This window comes from Callorhinus ursinus, unplaced genomic scaffold, assembly GCF_003265705.2.
Source record: "Callorhinus ursinus isolate GAN/ISIS: 27379988/994484 unplaced genomic scaffold, GSC_fseal_2.0 scaffold46, whole genome shotgun sequence".
Taxonomy (NCBI): Eukaryota; Metazoa; Chordata; class Mammalia; order Carnivora; family Otariidae; genus Callorhinus; species Callorhinus ursinus.
Window position 1 is genome coordinate 1,050,151 of NW_027397108.1, and position 24,707 is coordinate 1,074,857.

At 36.3% G+C, this 24,707-nt stretch overlaps 1 protein-coding gene across 5 annotated transcripts in view; it reads left to right on the plus strand.

The window, feature by feature from the left end:
* CNTNAP4 (contactin associated protein family member 4) overlaps positions 1-24,707 on the plus strand; it is a 263,654-nt gene that overhangs the window by 212,874 nt on the left and 26,073 nt on the right. For all 5 annotated transcript variants that reach the window (XM_073882311.1, XM_025860482.2, XM_073882312.1 and 2 more), the window contains 2 exons: positions 15,060-15,230; positions 15,960-16,178. In XM_073882311.1, the coding sequence (XP_073738412.1) occupies positions 15,060-15,230; positions 15,960-16,178 (390 nt within the window). The remainder of the gene's footprint in view (positions 1-15,059; positions 15,231-15,959; positions 16,179-24,707) is intronic.

A 24,707-nucleotide genomic window follows, 5' to 3' on the forward strand; every position in this document is an offset into this window, starting at 1 on the left:
GAACTTTGAGACGTTCTTTGACAGAAAAATGAAAAAATGAGAATGAAAAATCGACATTTAGGTTTTCTCCCACAAGCTAGAGATGTTGAAAATTTTATATCTAGCCATGTTTTTGTAGGAAAGAAGACAGAAGCCTTGAAAAAGCAGGACAGATCAAACAAAAATGAGTATGAGTCCTTACTGGTCCCAAATATGAGCTTATCCCTGATTAACTCATACTATCTTTTTCTACATCCTTCTTTCATCCTTTTTTTCTAAAGCACAGGTGATTCTGAAATCCCGTGGGACTGCTGCTATTACTGTGGTGTCAGAAGTCGTAGATAACATTGTTAGGTGTTTGACCTGAAGCACAGCCCGAATGATAAAGTCACCATTACAGCTGTGCTACAGACACAAAACTTCGTAAATATCGGTGTCCTTAAGGAATTTATTTATGTATGAACATGGAACTTAATTTCTTGAAAATATATGTGAAAAGTAAATGGCAGAATTTAACATCCTATTTATGAGAAAAGCCAAAGTAGGAACTAAAGAGAACATCCTCAGTGTTTTAAAAGGCATCCATGAGGGGCGCCTGGGTGGCTCAGTTGGTTAAGCGACTGCCTTCGGCTCAGGTCATGATCCTGGAGTCCCGGGATCGAGTCCTGCATCGGGCTCCCTGCTTGGCGGGGAGTCTGCTTCTCCCTCTGACCCTCTTCCCTCTTGTGCTCTCTGTCTCTCATTCTCTCTCTCTCAAAAAATCTTAAAAAAAAAAAAAGGCATCCATGAAAATCTAACCGCTAATACCACACTGAGTAGTCAGACGTGAAATTCTTTCCCTCTCAGATGAGGATCAAGGCAAGGATGTCTGCTCTCACCTCTCCTAGTCAACATCATACTGCTAGTTCCAGCACATACAGTAAGAAAAGGAATTCAAGGCATGTAGATCAGAAAGATATAAAATGTTCTATTTATAAATGATCTGGATTTCTGGGTAGGAAATCTGTAAGAATTTCTTTTTCTTTTTAAAGTGAGTTTAGCAAGATCACAGGATGCAAGGTCAATATTCAAAAATAAATTATATTTCTGTATTTTCTTAATAAGAACTGTAAATTGAAATTTAAAAGCACTTTTTACAGTAGCACCAAACATATTAAATACTTTGGCATAAATATAACAAAATTATATAACATTGATGAGAAATCATTAAAGAAGAACTAAATAAAAATATGAGAGTTGTGGATTGAGTCAATATTGTTAGGATGTCAATTTTTCTAAAATTGATATACATATTCAGTATAATCCCAATCAAACCCCAGTAGGTGTTTCTCTTTTTTTCTTTTTCCTTTTTTTTTTTGTAGAAATTGGCAAGCTTATTCTAAAATGTGTACAGAAAAGCAAAGAATAGTCATGTGAGTAGATAAATAACTAGAATAACTAAAACATTTTAAAAATAAAAATAAAGTTTGAGACTTATACTACCTGATTTTAAGACATATTACAAAACTACAGAATTCAACACAATGTGATACTGACATCAAGATAGAGATAGAGAAGTAGATTGAAAGAGCAGAATAGAGAGCCCAGAATATATATATATACATATATATATATATTCAATTGGTTTTTGAAAAAGCTGCCAGAACAACTCAGTGGAGAAAGAACAGTCCATTTCAAGAAATAGTGCTAGAATAATGAAAACCCATTTGAAAAACAAAAACAAAAAACCAAAAATCTCAACCCATACTTCAAACTGTATACAAAAATAACTCAAAATTAACCATATACTTAAATATAAACCTACAAACTATAACATTCTTTAGGAAAGTATAGGAAAAAAAATCATAGTGATCGTGGGTTAGGCATAGATTTTTTAGATATAGCCGACCAAAAGCATGATCCGTAAAAATGTTAAAATGATAAATTGAGTATCACCAAATTTAAAAACTGCTTTTAAAATGACATTGTTAAGAAAATGAAAAGAAAAGCCAAACACTGGGAAAAAAAATATTTACAAAATAAATATCTGAGGGGTGCCTGGGTGGCTCAGTCATTTAAGTGTCTGACTTGATTTCAGCTCAAATCATGATTTCCGTGTCCTGGAATCAAGGCCCATGTTGGGCTCTGCTCTCAGTGGGGAGCCTGCTTAAAATTCTTTCCCTCTGCCCCTCCCTCTACTCAGCTGTCTCTCTCTCTAAAATAAATAAATCTTTTAAAAATATATATGTATATACACATATATTTATCTGATAAAGGCTAGTGTCCATGATATAGAAAGAACTCTCTCACAGGTCAGTAATAAAAATAATTCAAATTAAGAAATGGGCAAAACATTTGCACATGCACTTCATCAGAGAAAATATATAGGTTTCAAAAAGCACATAAAAAATTCTCAATCTCCTTAGTCATTAGGAAAATGTAAAATAATACCACAATGAGAATAACCATTAAAATGGCTAAAATTAAAAAACAAAAAACCCGACAATACCAAATGCTGGTGAAGATGCAGAATAACTGGAACCCTCGTTGCTGGTGCAAATGTAAAATGTTACAGCCACCTTGAAAAATAGTTTGGCAGATTTCTTTTATAGGTTAAACACATATTTACCATATGATCCAGCAGTCCCATTCCTAGGTACACAAGAGAAATGAAAAACCTGTATGTAAAGTTTTATATTAGCTCTATTCATAGTCTCCTAAAACTGGATACCACCCAAATGTCCATCCACTAGTGGTTGACTAAACTTCCCATTTTACTGTGGTGTATCCATACTATACAGTGGAATACTACTGAACAATAAAAAGAAATGGAGTATTGATACATGCAACAACATGAATGAATCTCAAGTGCTTTATGCTAAGTGAAAGAAGCTTTATTTAAAATACTACATGCTGGACTATTATTCAATAACTAAGATACTCTGGAAAAGGCACAATCATGGGAGCAGAAAAAGAATCTATAACAGCTTCAAGGTGAGAGGAATTTTGCAAAGGGGAACAGGTGAAGGACGTGTTCTTTTTTTTTTTTTCTTCTGTGTGTCCTTGTTTTTTTATTAACATACAATGTGTTGTTTCAGGGGTACAGGTCTGTGACTTGTCAGTCCCACACAATTCACAGTGCTTACCACAGCACACACCCTCCCCAGTGGTGAAAGACGTGTTCTGTATCTTAAGTGTGGTGGTGGTTTCATGGCTTTATGCATTTGTCAAAATTCCTGCACAAAGAAAGGGTGATTTTTATTACATGTAAATTATCCTTCAATACATCTGACTCCAAAACAAAAACAAAACAACCAGCTACTATTATGAGTAGTTATAATTATGGTTGTTTAATTTTTTGCCTTTTTTAGAGCAATTTTAGGTTTATAACAAAATTGAGAGGAAACTCATATATCCCCTGCCTACACATGGATAACCTCTATTATTATCAACATCACTCACCAGAATGCTACGTGTTTTTTTTTTTTTTTTACCAAGGATGGTAATTGCTTAATTGAAAAATTGGTTCACTTAAAAAAAAATGCCATAAAACTAGGAGACACTGATGAAAACAATTGACAACACAAACAAATGAAAAGATATGTCATTCTCATGGATTGGAAGAATTAATATTGTTAAAATGTCCATATGCCAAAGCAATCTACAGATTCAATGGAATGCCTATGATAATACCAACTGTATTTTTCCTAGAACTGGAACTAATAATGCTAAAATTGTATGAAACCACTAAAGACCCCAAATAGCCAAACCAATCTTGAGAAAGAAGAACAAAGTGAGAGGCATCACAAACCCAGATTTCAAGTATACTACAAAGGTATCGTAATCAAAACTGGTATTGGCACAAAAATAGGCACATAGATCAGTGGAACAGCATAGAGAGCCCAGAAATAAACCCACACTTGTACAGTCAATTAATCTACAAGAAAGGAGGCAAGAATACACAATGGGGAAAAGACAACCTCTTCAACAAATAGTGTTGGGAAAACTGAACAACTGCATGCAAAAAATGAAACTGGACCACTTTCTTACACCATACATAAAAATAAACTCAAAGTGGATTAAAGACCTGAATGTGAGACCTGAAACCATAAAACTCCTTAAAGAAAACACAGGCAGTAATCTCTTGTATATCAGCTTTAGCAGTATTTTTCTAGCTATGTCTTCCGAGGCAAGAGAAACAAAAGCAAAAATAAACTTTTGGGACTACACCAAAATAAACAACTTTTGCACAGCAAGGAAAACCATTAACAAAACAAAAAGGCAACATACTAAATGGGAGAAGATATTTGCAAATGATATATCTGATAAGGGGTAATACCCAAAATATGTGAGTATAGATTATATATGCAGTACACACACACGAATATTACTCAGCCATGAAAAAGAATGAGATCTTGCCATTTGTGACAACATGGATGGACCTAGAAGGTATTATGCTAAGTGAAATAAATCAGACTGAGTTAGGCAAATGCCGTATGATTTCACTTATATGTGGAATCTAAAAAACAAAACAACAGAAACAGACCCATAAATACAGAGAACAAAATGGTGGTTGCCAGAGGGGAGGGCGGGAGGGGACGGGTGCAATGAGTAAAGGGGATTGGGAGGGCCAGACTTCTGATTATGGAATGAATAAACCATGGGAACAAAAGGGGCAGAATAGGGAATATAGTCAACGGCATTGTAATAGTGTTGCATGATGCCAGGTGGTAGCTACATTTGTGGTGAACACAGCATAGTATAGAGTTGTCAGATCTCTCTGCTGTACACCTGAAACTAATGTAACATTGTGTGTCAACTGTCTTTCAATAAAAAAAAAAATACCAGAAGTAAATTCATAAAACAGGAAAGGTTTTAGTAACACGGTTATTCTTCAAGACGCTTATAGAATCCTGCTGAATCTGTTTCTGACTTACATTAACTTTAGAGGCAAAAGAAAGAATCACAGGAAAACATCTGGGTTTACTGGTTAATAGAGAGGTTCTAACTAGTGAGAGGGCTTACCCATGTACTTTCCTTTCCCCCAGAAACAGTGGGAACATCCTCATTTGGAGGTACCATCCAAAGTCTTCTTGACTGGTAATCCCTCAACTTCAGCCTGCACAAAAATTAGCTGGAGAACGTGTCAGCTGTGCTTTGCAGCGTTTTCAGAACTCCCCCCAAATACTAAGGAGAAAGTGTGGATGTCCAGTATTGATGCACAGGGTTAAGGCTTTTTTGACATTGATCAGGAGGACATCTACGGAGACCTTTCCCTGCTTCTGCACGTCCTGCAGCAGAAAGAAACCTTATGGACCCCTCATGGCATCTGGCTCCACTACCCCTTCATTTGCTTTCCTTCATCTGCAAAATCTCCCGAAGCCATTTACTGAAACCTGTCACACTCAGATTCAAAGCCTTCCGCCGTGAAGCCTCCCACAGGTCTCTAGAGTACCTCATCTTACACTTTCAAAGAATGTTGAACAAACTACAAAGATACATTTTTCATACTGGTTTTTAATTATTTTTGAGCCTCTCAAGAGCAGATCCATTGCTCATTTATTATTGTGTTCCTGGCACCTAGTACATTACCTGTTACATGAAAGATAATCGATAAATAGCAGTTTATGAAAGAATGAGAATGATCCATCATATACAGCTCAAGAAACCTATAGCTCTGAATTATTTGTAAAAGACAGGAATAAGGTTTTGATTATATAAGCAATTAAATGATGTGCAAATATATACTTTTAATGAAGAGAATAGATTATATTGAAAGACTTACTCCAATTGAAAAATCACATAGTACATAAGAATCTAGTCCCATCTGAACCATTTTTCATCAATACACTTGGGCTTGTGGCAGTGAAAGTGTTTTCAAATGAGTACATGATATTACTTAATACTGTTTTTGATTTTCACTCTTCTAATAGTACCACGCCTTTATAAAACTGAAACACTTTCTACTTGGAGAAAAAAATATTTTGCGGTCTATTTTGTTTTGTTTTGTGTTCTGTTCTGACTTACATTACTAGCTAGTAATTGATAGTCAAGCTGTTTCACAAATGTGAGGGAACATTCTTTCTAACACTTTCAAAAAATTTCCACTTTTCTGAGACTGGCAATCCTGATAACTCTCAAGACTATAATAATATGCTTTTGTGACAGTTTTATACACATGCATACCTTTATTTATTGTTTTAAGTATTAAATATTAGCGATTTAATTGATACAGTCATTATAAAATTTTAAGATATACAGAAATGTCAAAGAAAAGAGTATAATAATCACCAAGAGTCACACAGCCCAGAAATAATGATTAATACCAGCGAGTATTATTCCAGGCATTGCTAGATATTTCTAGAGCAGGGTTTCCCAACTTTGGCACTCCTGACATTTGGCCTATTATGATCGGGGGCTGTTTGTGCATTGACGGGCATTTAGCAGTATCCCTGGTCTCAACCCACTAGTAGCCCACTAACCTTTCCCCTAGTTATGACAACCAAATATGTCTCCAGAAATTGCCAAATGTCCCCTGGAGGCAAAATTGCCACAGGTTGAGAAGCACTACCCTAGACAAAAAAATAGAAAAAGGGATTGAGAAATAAGTTTGCAAAATTTTATTAATAGAAATTGACAGAGAAAGGAGAAACCAAATTGAAGCCAAGGGAATTGCTTTACATTATTTATATATCTCATAAATATATGTTCTACTTGAATGATCCCACTGAACTTTAAGAAAAGATTATGAAAATTTGAAAAGTTATTTTTTTAAAGATTTTATTTATTTATTTGAGAGAGCAAGAATGGGAGAGAGAGGGAAAGCACGTGAGAGGGGGAAGGGTCAGAGGGAGAAGCAGACTCCCCGCCGAGCAGGGAGCCCGATGTGGGACTCGATCCCGGGACTCCAGGATCATGACCTGAGCCGAAGGCAGTCGCTTAACCAGCTGAGCCACCCAGGCGCCCGAAAATTTGAAAAGTTATAGAGTCACTAGGTTTCATATTAAATTCATTTTTAAATTTTAGACAGTATTGATCTATTGTGAAAAATGGGAAAAGTAGCACTCATTTGTCCGCTTCTCTTTTTCTCCCCCACCTGTCCTTTTGGTAGTTTTGCTGTTATTTCTGTATAATGCTAGCCATTAGTCTGTCATCATAGCTCTCTATTCTTGAATGATTTTTTATTTTGATTGATTTCTTCTTGGATTGCCTTGTCAGGTAGCTGATGTTTTCTGTTTTTCCTCCAGGAAGACCTATGAGTATTGCATTTCTTGAGTTTGCATGTGCTTGAGAATATTTGTTGCTTCAGAACTCTAAAACAAACTTTGCAGGTTTAACTTTATATTATCTTTTGGTAACAGCTTTAGTAAGAAATAATTCACATGCCTTATAATTCACCCATTTAAAGTGTACAATCTAATCATACTTTAGTATATTTAATCATTTTTGTATATTACAGAGTTATGCAGCAATCACCACAACCAATTTTGGAACATTTTCATCACCCCAAAAAGAAACCTAGTCCCATTGAGGAAACATTCCCTGTTTCCCTCCCACCCCGACACCAACCCCAGTCAACAACATTTAGGTGAAAACACAGAATATGTGGTCTTTGTGACTGGGTTTCTCTCACTTAGCATGATAGTGCCAAGATTTATCCATGTTGTACCATGTATCAACACTTCATTATTTTTTATGACCAGATAATATTCCATTATATGGATAGACTACATTTTGGTTACCCATTAATCAGTCGATGGACATTTGGTTGGTTCCATTTTTTGGCTATTATAAATAATGCTGGTATGAACATCTGTGTATGAGGTTTTTGTGAACATATGTTTTCGTTTATCTTTTTTCTTATATAATTCAATTATCTTGAGTATATTTCTAGGAGTGGAACTTCTGGATTGTAAGGTAACCTTACATTTGAACTTTTTAGAAACTGGTGTAACCTTTTGGGGGGGGTCACACTTTGTGACTTTCACCATTTGTACCATACTTTTCTACTTTTGTCTGCACTGAGAGATGCAGTCATCTTCTCTTCCACAGCTTTTCTAGATACCTTTTGGCTGACATTTCATTATGAAGTAGGGTTTTATTTTTATTTTTCCTCAAAAAAGATTTGTGTGTGCTTTATTCTCAGATTTCTTTCAAATTTGAGAATATTTGCCTATTGCTTTAACAAAAAAAAGTAGGCTGGATACATTTTCTTTCTCTCAGAGATTTGTGGGTAGTGCTCCTTTGTCTCCTGATACTGAATATTGCTGTATTCTGAAGACAAACTGATTTCTTCACCTTCTAGATGACTGGCTTTTTCTAACCGAATACTTTCAGGAATAATTTCCCCTAAAGGTCAGTAACTTAACAAGGATACATCTCAGTGTTGTGCATCGGCATTAGTTTTTCCTGAAATTCGATGTGATGTGGTAAAATATCTAAAATGTACATTTTTAAGCAGTTTGTTGTTGCAAATGTGATCTGTATTTCTGCTCTCAGTTCATTAATCTGAGCAAGGTAATCTTTTCAACTCTGGCATTTGAATTTTTCTAACTATTTTATTCAGTGTATTTCTTTTTTTTTTTTAAGATTTTATTTATTTTTTTACACAGAGAGAGGCAGTGAGAGAGGGAACACAAGCAGGGGGAGTGTGAGAGGGAGAAGGGAACCCAATGCGGGGCTCAATCCCAGGACCCTGAGATCATGACTTGAGCTGAAGGCAGACGCTTAGCAACTGAGCCACCCAGGCGCCCCTCAGTGTATTTCTTCTCAGTTAATTAATTGTTGAAATTTTATGTCAATGAAGGAACCCCCAAAACTTACCTAGTTAGGAAAGGTTGTTCTAAGTTTCTTGTTCTAAGAAATTCTTGTCAATGAAATTAGTTTTTTCATTTTGTCTGTATTGACTTGTTCAGCTGTCTGAGAAATCACAGCTGCCCAAAATGCATTAAATAATCAAAGGTGCATGTAGGCAATAAATAACTTGGCAGAAGTTACATTCGTAGACTGGAGAAAGATATTGACTAGTGATTTGGTTAATTTTTCTTCCATTCGACAGAGTTCTGTTCCATTTGACAGACTACATATAAACCATTAAAAAGAGTGAGGATCAATTCCATTTCAACAAATAATCATATAATTTTGCAAGTTCTACTATGTCGGATAATCCTCTGCCATTAGGAAATTCTTTTTAATTTTTATATTTTTATTTTCTTTCCTTAGGTTTTATTTAATTTTCCTAAAGTTTCTTCACCTTTTTACCCCTTCCTCCTTTTCCTCTTCTTCCTTCTCTCTTCTGCCCCCCCTTTCTACTTGTTTACCTAAGAATTTGAGTGTATTTATTAAGATACATATAATACAACCAAACTGGGAGCAGTTAACCCTTCTTATCACTACTTTGACAAAGGAAATCTCATAATTTCATTCAACAAATATTTATTGAGCCCATACATTTTACTATGCTTTCACCACATCCCAAGAGAAAGAGAGAGAGCACACACAAAGGGAACAAAATAGACAAAAGTATCTGCATTCTTGGAGCTTGAGTTCTCTTGGGGGGGGAGGTAGACAATATATAAGTAAAATATATGATATGATAGATGCTAGTAAGTGTTGTGAAGACAATATAGTTGAGGTGGGGGTGGTATGGGGTTGGAAATTTTAAATAGAATGGTCGTAAAATGCTCAATAAGAATGTGGCATTTGAATAAGAATCTGAAGGAAATAGGGAGCAAGACATGTGTATATCTGGGAAAGAGTACTCTAGACAGAGGAAGAAGCCAGAGTAACCATGCAGAGATGGGAATGTTCATGGAACAGCAAGGTCAAAATGTCTGGAGCAGAGTGAGCAAGGAATAACGGAAGATATTCGAAGATCTGGTGGTCAGATCATGGAGGGTTTTGAGAGGTCTTTATTTTTCAACTTCAATAAGATTGGAAAACATCAGAGAATTGTGAGTAGAGGATTGGTGTGATCTAATTTATATTTTAATGAGATTTAATAGGGAAGGTGGAAGCAGGGAGGCCATTTATGAGACCATATCGCCAACCCAGCTGAGGGATCATGGTGGCTTGGGCCATGGGCACAATAATGATAGTAGTAGTATGGGAATAGTTCAAAAGCAGAAGCAATACAGTTTGCTGATGGATCAGTGTAGGTTGCAGAAGAGTCAAGAATAACACAAGGTGTTTGGTCAAATAATCAATTGGAGGCACAGAATTGGCATTAATCAAGAGAGAGAATACTGCTGGGGTCAAGGAGTTGCAGAAGAATATGAAGAACTCAGTTTTTGAACATATTAAAGTTGAGATGGAGGTGTTCAGATAGAGATGGGGAGTTGTTAGTTGTTAGTTAGTTAGTTAGTAGTTGTTAGATCCGAAGTTCCAGGCTTCAGATATGTATTTGTAAGTCATCAGCATATTTAAAGCATGAAATGGACCAGCAGGAGTCATTGTGGATGGAGAAATGTAATGATAGGAGCTGGGGGTGTTCCAACATTAATAGGTAGAGTAGGTGAGGAGAAAGAAAGAAAGAAAGAAAGAAAGAGAATTATAGCACTAATGAGAAAGGCAAAAGAGTGTTGGTATTCTGGATCCAAGTGAAGAAAATGTTTCAAGGAGGGGAAGATAATAAACTATGTTAATTGTTCTTGATAGGGTAAGTAAGATGAGGACTGAGAATTGACAAAGGACTAGTAACTAGAATATATAAAGAACCCTCAGAAATCAACAGTGAAAAAAAGAAACAATCCAATTAAAATATGGATGTTATGGTTTGAATTCTTTCCTCACCCCAAAGTTTATATGTTGAAGCTCTAACCCCAAGGTAACTGTATGAAGTGGTAGGGTCTTTAAGGAGGTAATTCAAGTTAAATGAGGTCATAAAGGTGGTGCCCTAATTTGATTGGACTGGTGTGCTTATATGAAGAGTAAGGGACACCAGAGAGTTCTCTCTTCCCACCTGTGCACAGAGGAAAGGCCATGTGAGAAGGTTGGCCTTCTGCAAGCCAGAGATATAATGGATAAAAGACATGAAGAGAGATTTCACTAAAAGGCCACAAATGGCAATTAAACACACAAAAAGATACTCAGAATCATTAGCCACTGGAAAGTGTGTATCAAAACCACAATGAGATGTCACTGCATACCTTTCAAATGGCTGAAACAAAAGTAGTGACAAGAATTCAGCCAGGACATGAAGAAACCTGATCACTCACACATTGCTGGTGGGGATGTAAATGATATAGCCATTCTGGAAAGGAGTCTGGCAGTTTCCTAAAAAGTAAAACGTGTAACTCTCGTATGACTCAGGGTCTGTATTCTTGGGCATTATCCCAGAGAACTGAGAATTTATATTCATATAAAAACTTGTACATGGGTGTTCATAGAAGCTTTGTTTGTAATTGCTGAAAACTAGAAAGAATCCAGATGTCCTTCAATAGGAGAATGGTTAAACTGATTTTCCATACGTGGAATGCTGCTCTGCAATAAGAAGAAATGAATTACTGATACACATAAACCTGCTTTATCTTCAGGGAGTAAATCTGAGTGAAAAATATGTTAATCTCAAAGGGCTACATACTATATGCCTTTATTTATAGAACATTCTTCAGATGACATCGGAGAACTGACTAGGGGTTGTCACAAGGTTACAGAAGGGGTGAGGCAGGAGAGAAGTGGGTGTGGCTATAAAAGAGAAGCATGAGGAATACTTGCAATGATACAGATGTCCTGCATCTTGACTGGTATCAGTGTCAACATTCTGGTTTCAATAGTGTACTATGGTTTTGCAAGATGTTACCTTTGGAGAAAACTAGCCAAAGGGTACACAGAATCTTTCTGTATTATTTCTTACAACTACATGAGAATCTATAGTTATCTCAAAATAAAAATTCTAATGAAAGAAAGTATATTTCTGGCCTTTAGAAATGATTCTTACACATTCTAGAAAGATCCGTTTGACTAGTAAATTATCCCTTGCCTTGGAGTTTCTATATTTTACTTCATTTTATTTACTTTAAAGAATGGTAGTGTTACCAAACTTACCGAGTTTTATACATTAAATATGCACAGCCCTTTACATGTCAATCATACCTCAATAAAGAAAGAAAGAAAGGTAGGGTTAGCATGTCATATGCATTCTGCTTTTAAAAGTAAAACACAGTGCCTTAAAAAATAACACCTTTTTCAAATATTGTCCTTTTTTAAAAACAGCTTTATTGTGATATAACTTATATACCATACAATTCATGTATGTAAAATGAACAACTCAATGGCTTATAGTATATTCATAGCATTGTATAATCATTACCGTGATCAATTTAAGAACATTTTTGTCACACAAAAAGAACTTTCCACCCCTTAGCGACTATCATTCTCCAATTGCCTTGTCTCCCCAGTCCTAGAAAACCACTAATCTACTTTTTGTCTCTCTAACTGTTATTTTAAAAGGATAATCTATTCATGATATAAATAAAAGTTTAGCAAAAGGAATATTTTTTAAATTACTTCTAATCTTGACTTTTTACCTAGTTAATTTTCCTAAATGAGCTCTTTTTACTTTGTGTATGGAATTAAATCCTTTGTACCTCTTCTTCTTCTATGGATCCCATTATCCGTTACCTTTTTTTTTTTTGAAAGATTAAAAGTGGAATTTCTGAAGGAATCTTTCCAAAGTTTTAGTACCCTATACTGAATTTAATTGAAAATATATTAGTTATTAATTACTTAAAATTATTTACTATTATTAATGAATCACATAGAATAACACATCATGATTTGTTTTTGTTGGGCTAATAAAAGGGGCCTAACTCGCCTGACTAATCCAGCAAGTGATTGCATTCAAAGTTGCTACTGGTGCAGCTTAAGGACTTTTAAACCACTTTAGCCAGAAACTTTCTTCAAAAGACCTGCAGCTTCCTGCTGGTGCCCGCCTGCTGGGCTCTGCTCTGCCGCCCTCCCTCTCCCCTCCTTCTCTGAGGCAGTTCACATTCTCCTGGGTGCTTCTTAATGGCACAGTCTGTAAAGAGCTGAGGTATCATATGCCATAAACATTATTCGATCATGGAAGTATTGGCCTTTGCTTTCTTTATAATTGTTTTGAATTAGGAGCAATTTCTTACTCCAATAAAATGTTCTCTATTTTTTTTACCTCTTGTGAATCTGCACAATAAGGTTTGCTAACTAGACAGAATAGGCACGATTATGTGTGTGAGAATGTTTAAGCTACCTAAGGTAATAAATTGTTTTCATTGCCGTAAAAGCATAAAAGCATTCATTGTAAAGACAGCAGCAGTTCAAAGAATTGTTCCTATGTTTCAGCCAGTTCCCTGAAGCCTTCGATAGGATGCTTTATTGGGTCAGTTGTGATAGAAAAATGAAACAAATGAAGTATTATGTTTTATAATGATATTATCTCATTTAGACCTTGAAGGAATGCTGAGTGTTCTTTTAAGTCTGACCAAATGAATAAGATTCAATAAGATTCCATAATTTAGAGTTACAACTTTAATTTTCATGTATATCACATTCAACAGAAAGGCATTTAATCTCTTTTAAAAATGGGTCAGGTAAGAGGTTTTAAGAACACAAATGTGTTGTTACACCTGACTTGGTATTTTGCATTTTCCTGCATTCTTTCCTAGAGATCAGAATGTCTCATCATAGAAATAACTGCAAAATGGAAATAAGTACTAGGCTTGGCAAACTCAGATAATAGGCAGTTTCATTTGGCTTTAGGGGGGAAAAAGCCCTCAAAGTATATTCTCAGCTGAATAAATTCAACTCTAAAATTGTTCACAGATGAGCTGAGAATTGACTTTTGAATGAGGTCCCTCAGAAAAACAGAAAAAGTAAAATAGACAGAACCACTGCTTGTTTGGTCCAGAAGTTATAGAAAATAACTTAAAATCTAAGGAACAGATAGAAGCTGAGTCGAGTTTGTGATTTTTTAACCCTAGGTATCTGTTCCCTGCAAATATAATGACCCATTGTTTTGAAATTACTGTTTTCTAACTTCAGTGGATCAATACGTCTTCGAGAAAGGTAGTTTAGATAGAATTTTAACCAATGTTGTGAGTGCGGCGTATGTAGGCGCTTGCTTCAAACTCAAGATACATGTTTATGCTTGATGTGTCGAGAACTTGCTGGTGGTAGCAGCAATACATAGTTGGTTTCTCTGATGATGTTTCTCATCAACCACACATAGCCACTTGGATCTCACTCCTGCCACCTCGTGCCACTGCATTTACATTTTATTTCCCAAACGGTCAGTTATAGGAGCGCCACGGTATTTTTCCAAAAGGAAAGTTGTCAATACAGCACCAGCAAAATGAATGGGAAAAGTGAACATAAGAAGTTGCATGTGGACAGAAATCATAATTAAATTATAGTCCACATAAGTTTTTCTCAGAGCTCTTAATTTATATCCCAGTCTTTTACCCATTTTTCTCCTTATATTGAGCATTTTTAAACTTTTTCAGAATCCTTTCCTGCTGTTTATCTACTTCACTATTACATGCAAAGTAGAAGATAATTTGGAATGAGAGGAGCATTTTCATGAGGAGATCAGCATAGCACAGACTAAGTAGTGTCTTGATCTTTAATTAGTTGAGAATATTTCGGATGCCAGTCTCAGTTTAGAAAATCGCAAAGCCCATTAATGAAAACAGTTAGTTGAGGGTGTAACTCTGAAGTGTGTGTGTTTCAGGTGTCAGAACAAAAAAATGCTTTGAGCTTCTTTAGATTTTTTGTTATTCGAAGGAATGTAGGTGTTCCAATTTTCAAGTTATAAAAAAAATTCAGTCTATTAATCAATATTTGGCAGATTCTTATATCACTTAGGGCAGAGGGTGGTGTTTAGGGTGAGGCTGATTTTCTAATATAAAATATAACATTCAGACCATTTCTGCAGTGTTCATTCCTCTCCTATGTTGGAAGGAATCCAGGATTGCAATCCTTGGGCTCCCATCCTGTATACTATATAGTTAATAGAAAAAAGAAAAGCAGGTTTGTATAAATGCTAATAATAGAAAATGTAATTATGCCATTCATCTTATGAATTTTTCTTTTTGATTTTTTCCTTTTTTTTTTTTTTTAAACAGGGTCATTTTGGAATTCAGCTTCCTTCAATACTGAGGCTTCATACCTTCATTTTCCTACTTTCCATGGAGAACTTAGTGCAGATGTGTCTTTCTTTTTTAAGACAACAGCTTCATCTGGGGTATTTTTAGAGAACCTGGGGATTACCGATTTTATAAGGATAGAGCTACGCTGTGAGTCTCCTTTTCCTTAGAAGCTTGTGGGATTCTATTTAATAGTAAATCCTTTAACTAATTGTTAAACTACTGTGTTTCTACTTTATCAGCTAAATCTTTTCACTGTGTCCTTTTGAAAAAAAATCTATGATATTAAGTTAGCCTTTCTGCAAGAAAATTATTTAATATATAACGCAATAATTTGAGAAAATAATTGGTATTCCCTAGAACCAATTGAAGTAGGGTTTTAAATCCAAATAATTAAAACTTTTTAAAAACTAAATTCTCAGGTAATTACAGAATTACATAATTAAATCGACCAGCCATATAATTTTGTATGCCATATAATTTTGGTATACTCTTAGGCCACTATTAGTATCTTATTATCAAAATGTATATTACGTGCTTTTAAAATTAGATAAACTTTGAATCATTGTAAAAATTTTTACATAAAATGCCAGATGCTATTTAGTTTTCTTGTTCTGGCTTGATAGCTTTGCTCTATCGATATGCAAAATTAACTCTGAGGATGAATTTCTTAAAATCTGGGTGTTATTTCCAAATGTATTTTCCGTTCTCATTCCACGTCTATTCTTGACTGATGTCATCGGTTCCTTCCATAAGATTTAAGCCGTTACTTTTATATTTCATGATTGCCATGCCATGGTGCTATTCCTAAGTGTGTTGAGGACTCCTCTGTCCACCACAGGGACTAACTGGAACAATCTTCGTATCTCCTATTTCCAGCTCCAGCAGTAGTGACCTTTTCATTTGATGTGGGGAATGGGCCTTTTGAAATCTCGGTGCAGTCACCCACTCATTTCAACGACAACCAGTGGCACCACGTCAGGGTGGAAAGGAACATGAAAGAGGCATCTCTTCAAGTGGATCAGCTCTTACCGAAGACACAGCCTGCTCCCGCTGATGGGCACGTCCTTTTACAGCTCAACAGTCAGCTCTTCGTGGGTAAGTTCTGTTGGGAGGCAGTTTGTCATTGAACTCTATGACCTAAGTGTAGAGGTGGGCCAAAATGAAATAATACCAACTGGTAAACACAACAAGCCACTGTTTATTGAGAACCTATGTTCTAGGCGTGCCAGATGTTTTATTTTTTCCTCATAACCAACCTGTGAAATGGGTTAACCCCATTTTACTGATGAACTAACTGAGGCACAAGGGGTTGAAATGCCTTGCTTTCAGAAATCTACCTAGTAAATGAGATTTGAATTTGTGTTTGATTCATTCCTAAGCCTGGATTCTTAATATTACAGATTATGTAATTGGCTCTAGTTTGGGTTTTTTTTGGTTTTGGTTTTGTTTTGTTTTATTTCTTACATTAGTGCTTTTAGTGTTTTGTTGGGGGGTGTTTATCTCTGTTCTCAGGGGATTTAAGGAATCCTCCGTGTAGTTGCGGCTGATGACAGACAGGGACCCCTGTCAAAGAACAGGCCAATAGAGGAAACAAAGAAAAGCAGGAGCAAAATGTATAAATCATCAGTTCTTCTGCTGGTGTCTCTCATTTTGCCCACTTTTCAGATACCTTCTGGTCACCTACCTCATGCTTATATCCAGATATTCCTTTATTGCCTAAATACATTCACTTGGTATGTGTAGACTTGATAGTGGAATCCTTCTGGAAGTGTCTGTTTTATTTTCAGTCTTTGCTAATTACTTTATAGAACTCATCGACCATTAAGTTCAGGAATTATTTCTTACTTGATCACTTCTCATATAGTTTAATGTAAATAAGGGCACAACAACTCTATAAAGCCGAATAAATTATAAATGATCAGAAATTATATTTCAAGCATTTTTAAGAGTTATGCGTTAGAACAAAATTCAACAGATTCCCATTACATCTTTTATTGCTTAATAGTCTTGTTTTATTACTCTCACTGCAAAAGATAAGCCAATTTGTGACTTATTTGACTAAGAGACATTTGGGATTTCTAGTGAATTTATATACTCCTATTTCTATCATTAATTCTTTCATTTAATAAATAATGAGCAGCTTCTATGAGTAGGGCACTGTAATAGACAACCTAATCATGATCTTGCAGCCACTCAACTGACTTATTTAAGGGTATGGAAAGAGTAAGGAATACTTGGAATACATAACTTTTCTTTTAGTAACATCCTAGAAACTCAGTCAGGAAACTGACATAGATAGTTCTTGATATACAAAAACTGAGAGATGGCTGCAACCAAAGGTATGGCAAATTAAAATCTGTCAGTATCTTGGAAATAGCCTTACTATTCTTGGAAATTGAGAAGGCCGAAACAGTCCTCAAATTTTTCAGTGAAATCTGTTGCAGTTCGCCTGAACATGAACTTTCATCCTTTGTGTGAATTTTAACTTCATAGAAATGAAGTCACTGTATAGTGTGTGTGATAGGAATCCTGGCCTTAATTTGATTTCAGGTAGTTGTAATGGTTAGAAGTACTGTTATTATATCAGAAGACTGTGTTGGAACAGACTTGAGTCTTTTGCCATCAATCATGTGTTATAATTTTCATAAATATACCTAAGAGATTTCATCTTTATGGTGGCAGTTGGTTAGGCTTTTGATATTCCCATCTGTGTTCAAATCCAAGGACTGCCTGTGTGAACGTTTTATAAACTAAAATCATTACTATGTTTTATAAACTAAAATCATTACTATGTTTAAGTCAAGTCACTGAAGACTAAAAATAAAAGCAGAAAGATCTCTGAAAAAATTGTTACATCCACTATTAATAAAAATCTGTTTATATAATTCCCTTCTTTTTACTCATAGGTAACCGAGAAAATTGACAAGGTTACTGTGATGACACTGAAAGAAGGACTCCTGTTTTTTAAAAGGCTTAGGGAGAGGCACATCTTTTTATCTTTATCTCTACCACATAAGTGGATCCCTGTCGTAGGAAAGAGACCCAAACAAATTAATAAAAACTATACTTACACAACAAAATATTAATTTCTAAATTTGTAACATTACTTTCAACAAATCAGAATATTTTTTAAATTTCTAGATGAAAATACTTCAATGGGGGTTAAATTATAATTTAAAAGGTTACATCAAATTAGTGCAAAGTGGGTAAAAAACTAGTAAAAAATCAATAAAAATTCGAACTAACTTAATATAACACTTACTAAGACCAAAAAGTAGCTCTCTGCATTCCTGATAGTATGTTTCAGTGGGAGACAGGAGGCAGCCAATAAAAGAGTAAGTAGTAAGACAAAATAGATATTATTTATAATATATTTATTAATATCATACACATTTTGTACATGCATGCACACACACATATTTGTGTGTTTGTATGTGTGCATACAAATTCAGATAATGATAAATAATATAAAATGTCAGGAAATGACTTGGGTTGGGGGGTTTCTACTTGAAGTGGGGTGGTCAGGGGGTACCCTCTGAGGACCTTACCTTTGGAGAGAGGCCAGAGAAAGCAAAAGAGGGAACATCTGTGAACATCTGAAGGGAGAGAATTACTGGCAGAGGGACCATGTTCAATGTGAAGAGGAGGAGCTTTAGGAGTCAGGGAGCAAGGAGGAAGCCATTGTGGCCGGAGAGGAGAGTCAGTCTGAGGGAAAGCGTGGTGTCATTTGTGGTCAAGTTATATGCTGGGTCTTGTGAGACAGTGGCGAGGAATTTGGATCTGTGGTCCCTGTGGGAGTTAGTGGTGGCAGGGGCTGGAGAGGAGATGGTGAAAACCAGTGGTGGGCCATACTTTAAGTGTAGACGTACACAACTTGTGCTGGATGGGTTGTTGCTGTTAGTGTGTTACTTCTTAGCCCTGCTAATCTTCTTGGGGACAAGACCCTTCTTTGTAGGTGTCTGGGATCCTCGCATCATTTCTCAGTTTTCAATTTCAACTGAAGTTCGCGTTTCTTGTTTTCTTCCTTTATCATAATTTGTAGGATGACTCAAGCTGTTCCCTGACCCTTCAGTCTGGATTATACACTATGAGCCCTACAAACCATAGTCCTGCCGGGCTGCAAAAGACTGCTGGTCCTTCTTCACAGCCCGGAGAAAATATTCCCCTTCCTCCCTTTCCTTCAGTGAGATCCCACCCATCCCACAATCACACACTTCCAGGAAATTGGGCTTCTTTGTTCATACGTTCCGTGCCAACACACAGTCAAATATTGAAGGGACCCTGTCTTGGACACTGTTTCCCCATGTATGAATACCTTCCAGTATTCTAGAGTTAAGTCTGTTCTCCGAGCCATGACTCCGTGGATGACTGGGAGTCTCTGCTCTGATTCAACAGAATTGATCCTCTGGTTCAGATTTTAAAGGGTAATTTCATTCCCCTTACTTAGAAGTTCAAGAGTTTGAACCCATCCATCCTAAAAATAATTACGGCTAATCAGTATTTTTAAGTATGCATAATGACCGTCATTTGTTTTAGGGTATCAGGATATATTAATGAGATAAATGTAACTGTAAAGAGTAAGTCTACAGTATAACTTCTACTCCTAAAAAATGTTTGAGTCCAGACAATGATGATGATGATGGTGATAGTTTTAAGTTACATAGAAACAAAATCTTTATAAACACGGGACAAAACTGTAAGACTAATGTCGGTCTAAGATAATGTTAGTATCCCAGCATTTAGTAGCTTTACCAAAAATGTACCTTCTTGTTTGTAAACAAATTTGGCAGAAAACATTAACACTATTGTGGAATATTTCAAATACCAAATAAAGTTACTTTATAATACTACAAATATGAAACATAAGAGATTTTGACAACATAGAATTGTTTGTTTGCGATATATCTGTAACACTTTTACCTACAAGTAAAATGTTGTGCATATTTGAATATATATTCATTTTGATTTCAGTTATATTCTCCATCTCACTGTGCTACCACAACCAGGCCTATGTTGATATTTATTGACATCACATACTTTTTTTGAGCTTAAGGATTTTGGTGGTCTCTCAGAAGTGACTAGTGGAATGGGATAACCTGAAGGCATCTAATATGTTTTCTCAATTGCTGGCTTCAGTCTCCCCTTAAAAATCAGTTGTAAAGTGTGTCCACATCTCAGAGTGAAACTCTGAGGCAAGACTGATGCTTTACCTTCTGAGCAAAATCAGTAAAAATAAATAGAAAGCATGATTAAAAACGTGATTCAGATGAGCAACAATGGTATATGACGATTGAAATAGAAAGAAGGAAATGAGAGTTTCAGAGGTGGACTAGTGTTCGTCTACACCAAAGATTTATAAAACAGAACAATCCCTGTACTTCCAAATATTGGAACAATTGTCTCCCATTCATCTAAACTGTAGGATGCCATGCAAGCTGAAGGAGTAATAAAAAATAATGAACATAAAACCACTTGTATGAACAAGTGAAAACAGTTGACAGGAATGTAATTAGAAACAGTAAACACCAATGCAGTGACCATCTCCTCCCCTTCCCGAAATATCCCAACCATCACATTGCTTTTCGTAATAAAAATGACAATTCACTTTCTAGTTGGTGCCCATCTTTCTCCATTCTTGTTCTTAATTATGGCACTGGGTCTTTCCCGACCTTTTCACGTTCTTTCACTTTCTCCTTTCTGTATGTGTGTAATTTATGACCTGAGTTGAACAGTCCTATTCAGAGGTGCTATTTATTACTTTAAAAAATAAGTTTAGTGGCATGATGTTAATTGGTGTATTAAACATATGCCCTTGACCCTGTTACACCAAGGACTCAATGTCGAGAGTCACTGCTGTTATCATTCCCCTGCAAACATTCTCCAACCATGGAAATGATGGAGAGAAAAGAAGCAATCATTTTTTTAAGCTGAAATGTGACAGTGGTCATTTTCTATTTTGGTTTGTAAACTCAGCATTTTTCTTAGAAGTTTCTTAAATTAGCCGTGAATTGATTTTCATTCAACTAGCTCTGCAATTTTTGTTTGCAGTCTAAATTCTTTTACTGACAGGTTTTTAAATGGGGCAAACTCCATCTCAATACTTTGTGACTAGGACCTGAAGGAGAAGTGAGAACTCCTGACATAGACTCTGAAGTCATTTGCATTGCATTTGAATTGCATCAAATCCACATATATTTATTGAGCTTCTGGAGCAAACCATTTCTAAATGCCACACACAAAGGTTAATGTTGAACTCTGAGCATATTGAAGCTCTGAAGGTTGGTTCTCACCCTTTGTTGCACATTAGTATCACCCGGGGATCTTTTGGGAAACTGACAGTACCAATACAAAGCTAGATTTATTTCCGGTGGATGGGCTTTTGTGTACTTGTAAAGTTGGATGCCATAAATACATCCTTGTACTGGTCCTTTGGTGAACATATGCTTGTATTTATGTTGGGTCTGTACCTAACAGTGGAATTACTGGGTCATAAGATGTGCATATGTTAAGCCTTAAGAGACATTTCCAAATAGCTATTGACCATTTGGATATCCTCCTTTATGATGTGGCTGTTCAAATCTGTTGCCCATTTTCTACAAGGTTGTCTTCTGTTTTTTTTTTTTTTTTTAAGGTGTCGGGAGTGGCCCTGGGTGGCTCAGTCGGTTAAGTTTTTGACTCTTGATTTCAGCTTAGGTCTTGATCTTGTGGTTGTGAGTTCAAGCCCTGCGTTGGGTTCCACACTGGGCATGGAGCCTACTTAAAAAAAAAAAAAGATTTATAAGAATTCTGTGTATATTTTGGATTCATTCCAGATACATTATTCCAAATTTCTTGTCTCTTTGGATTGTATTTTCATATGCATATGTAATGGTGTCTTTTGATGAACAGAGGTTATTAATTATAATATATTCTAGGATTTGTCTTTTTACTTTTAGTTCACTTTTCATAGGCTAAAATAGTTTTGGGATGAGCATGTCAAAAAGTTTTACATTTGAATACTTTTTATTTCAATCTGATTTTCTTTTGTGTAAATATGTTCCCATACACGAAAGCACAGTGCAATGAAAGCCACATTTCTCTTTCATGCAATCATATCATTTATTTCAATTGTGTTCTTCTCTCCTCCTTGAGATGGCTTTTTCACGATTAGCTTAAGAAGCGCTCAGTGTACTTTTGCATTTTTAGTGAGCAAATCTTAGTGACTGTTGACTGAAATCAGAATTCACATGGGATCTCTTAAGAGCAGAGAATATGACTCATACCACCAACAGTTCATTTCTTTAAAATATGCTTTAGGAGGTCAAACCAGAGAGGTACTGTGGCCTTGGCATGTGAGAAAACTAAATAGACCCACATTTTTCTGCTGGGACTACCATGAGGCCATGTTCTCACCACTGACTTTGGTTCAGGGAATAGTGCCTGCATTTTCTGCCCTATGACACTGTTGCTTACACTACCTTCCTGTTTCAGCCGTAATAGTTCTTTGAACGTGAGGGAGAACGGTCGTCCTCCCCCGGGCTCTCCTAGGGTTATGGTCAATGAGGAACATTCCATGGCAAAATTATAGCTGGGGTCCAGTCTCACAGCTCTGTACATTAATGCACCATTTCTACAAGGCTGAGCCTTCCCAAGGATGGCTGGGTAGACCAGGACTAAAGATCCAATACATAATATACAGGAGACCATTTTTTCCCTTCAATCCCCTCACTTGGTCCTGGGCCCAGCCTGCATGGGCTATCACTTTCCTGTTCCAAGTTGATCTCAGTGGTCAGAGCCTTAGCTGCCTTTCTCTGCCACAGTACCATGGTTAGGGAGAGCCCGTGTACTCTGCCAGACATGTTTCTATAACTTTAAATTTTAAAGAGAAATGTGGGATCTTGATTTCTTTTTTTTCTAAGGCCCCTGGGCAAATACACAGTTGTTCCCAGTTAATCCTCAATAACATTCAAGCACAGCACATAAATAATTTGCCATTAAAAAATTAAAGGTCTTCCTGCTCAAAAAAAAAAATTGGCATAGGAAAGAGCCAGCTCATATTTCGTGACAATAGCATCTGTCACTTAGACTCACTTCCTGGGAGTAATGAACATGATAAAAGGGTTGGACTCAGTCTCTGTTCATCGCCTAGTGCACCTGTTAGGTGCAGATCCCAGTACTGTTATGTAAGTGAACAGATTCAGTAACTAAGGTTAGTCATTAGTTTCTCAGGATACCTAGTGTTTGTGAAGTTCCAGAATTCATTATATCTGATATAGCATGGCAGGTAAATTGATAGGAAATTAATTGGAAGACAGTTCCAAACATAATAGCTCAGTGGAAACATCCATAATCAATTAATCAAACGGCAGCTCATTTTAATTGGACCCACTCTAACCCTGAAAAGTCATTGGAATCTTTAATTAAGCTTTCAAGCTCAATACTATTTACATTCGCTATGTTCTCCAGAATAGTTCTTCTTAAAATAAGAAGTTATTAACTTGAAACCTAATGGTAAAGCAAAAATCCTCAACACATGTATGACATGTATGCTTGTGTTTAATTAGACTTCCTGATAATTTGGAAAATGTAGTTTAAAACTATTTGATTAAGGGCGTACCTGGGTGGCTCAGTCAGTTAAGTGTCTGCCCTGGGCTCAAGTCATGATCTCCGGGTCCTGGGATCAAGCCCCGTGTCGGGCTCCCTGCTCAGCAGGGAGTCCGCTCCTCCCTCCCTCTCTGCCCCCTTCTCCCTGATCGTGCTTTCTCACATGTGCTCTCTCTCTTTCTCTCTCTCTCTCTCAAATAAATAAAATCTTTAAAAAAATAAACTTATTTGATTAGGTAAATATTAACTCTTCACAAGTACACAATTCAGAAATCCTGTTTGCAAGGCTGGGTGTTGATTTTCTTCTCACTATTAGAAATATATGTATTTAATACATATATGTGGGTTTTTTTTCCTGTTAATATCTCCATCCTCTGACCTTCTTGTTCACCAGGTACCTATTTCTACCATTATAAATATCATGTGTTTCCCTGTCTAAATCTATTACTAGACCATGAGCTCTGTGAGGGCAAGATCAGTTGCAGATAGTTCCGTACCTCCCATGTCAGACACCGTGACCAGCGAAGAGCTCCGACCTAGAGCTGGCAGAACTGAAATGCTGTTCAAACCAAAAATGATCTAAGGAATAGAAGAAAATGAAAATTACCTTTTTTTGACCATATTTTGGTGTGGAGACACAGTTTGCAATAAAAGGCCAACTGTAGGGTTTTGCCCTTTACTGCCTCTAACTGAATGTGTTTATTTTAATATTTCCTCAGCTGTGTCCATGGGCTTGTCCCTGGAATTCTGTATGCCTCTAGTTCCTCATCACCTAGAACAAATTAAAACAGATAAGAATAAAGCTGGGGCAGGGGCGCCTGGGTGGCTCAGTTGGTTAAGCGACTGCCTTCGGCTCGGGTCATGATCCTGGAGTCCTGGGATCGAGTCCCACATCGGGCTCCCTGCTCGGCAGGGAGTCTGCTTCTCCCTCTGACCCTCTTCCCTCTCGTGCTCTCTTTCTCTCATTCTCTTTCTCTCAAAATAAATAAAATCTTTAAAAAAAAAAAAGAATAAAGCTGGGGCAGATGAAAAGGAATTGTA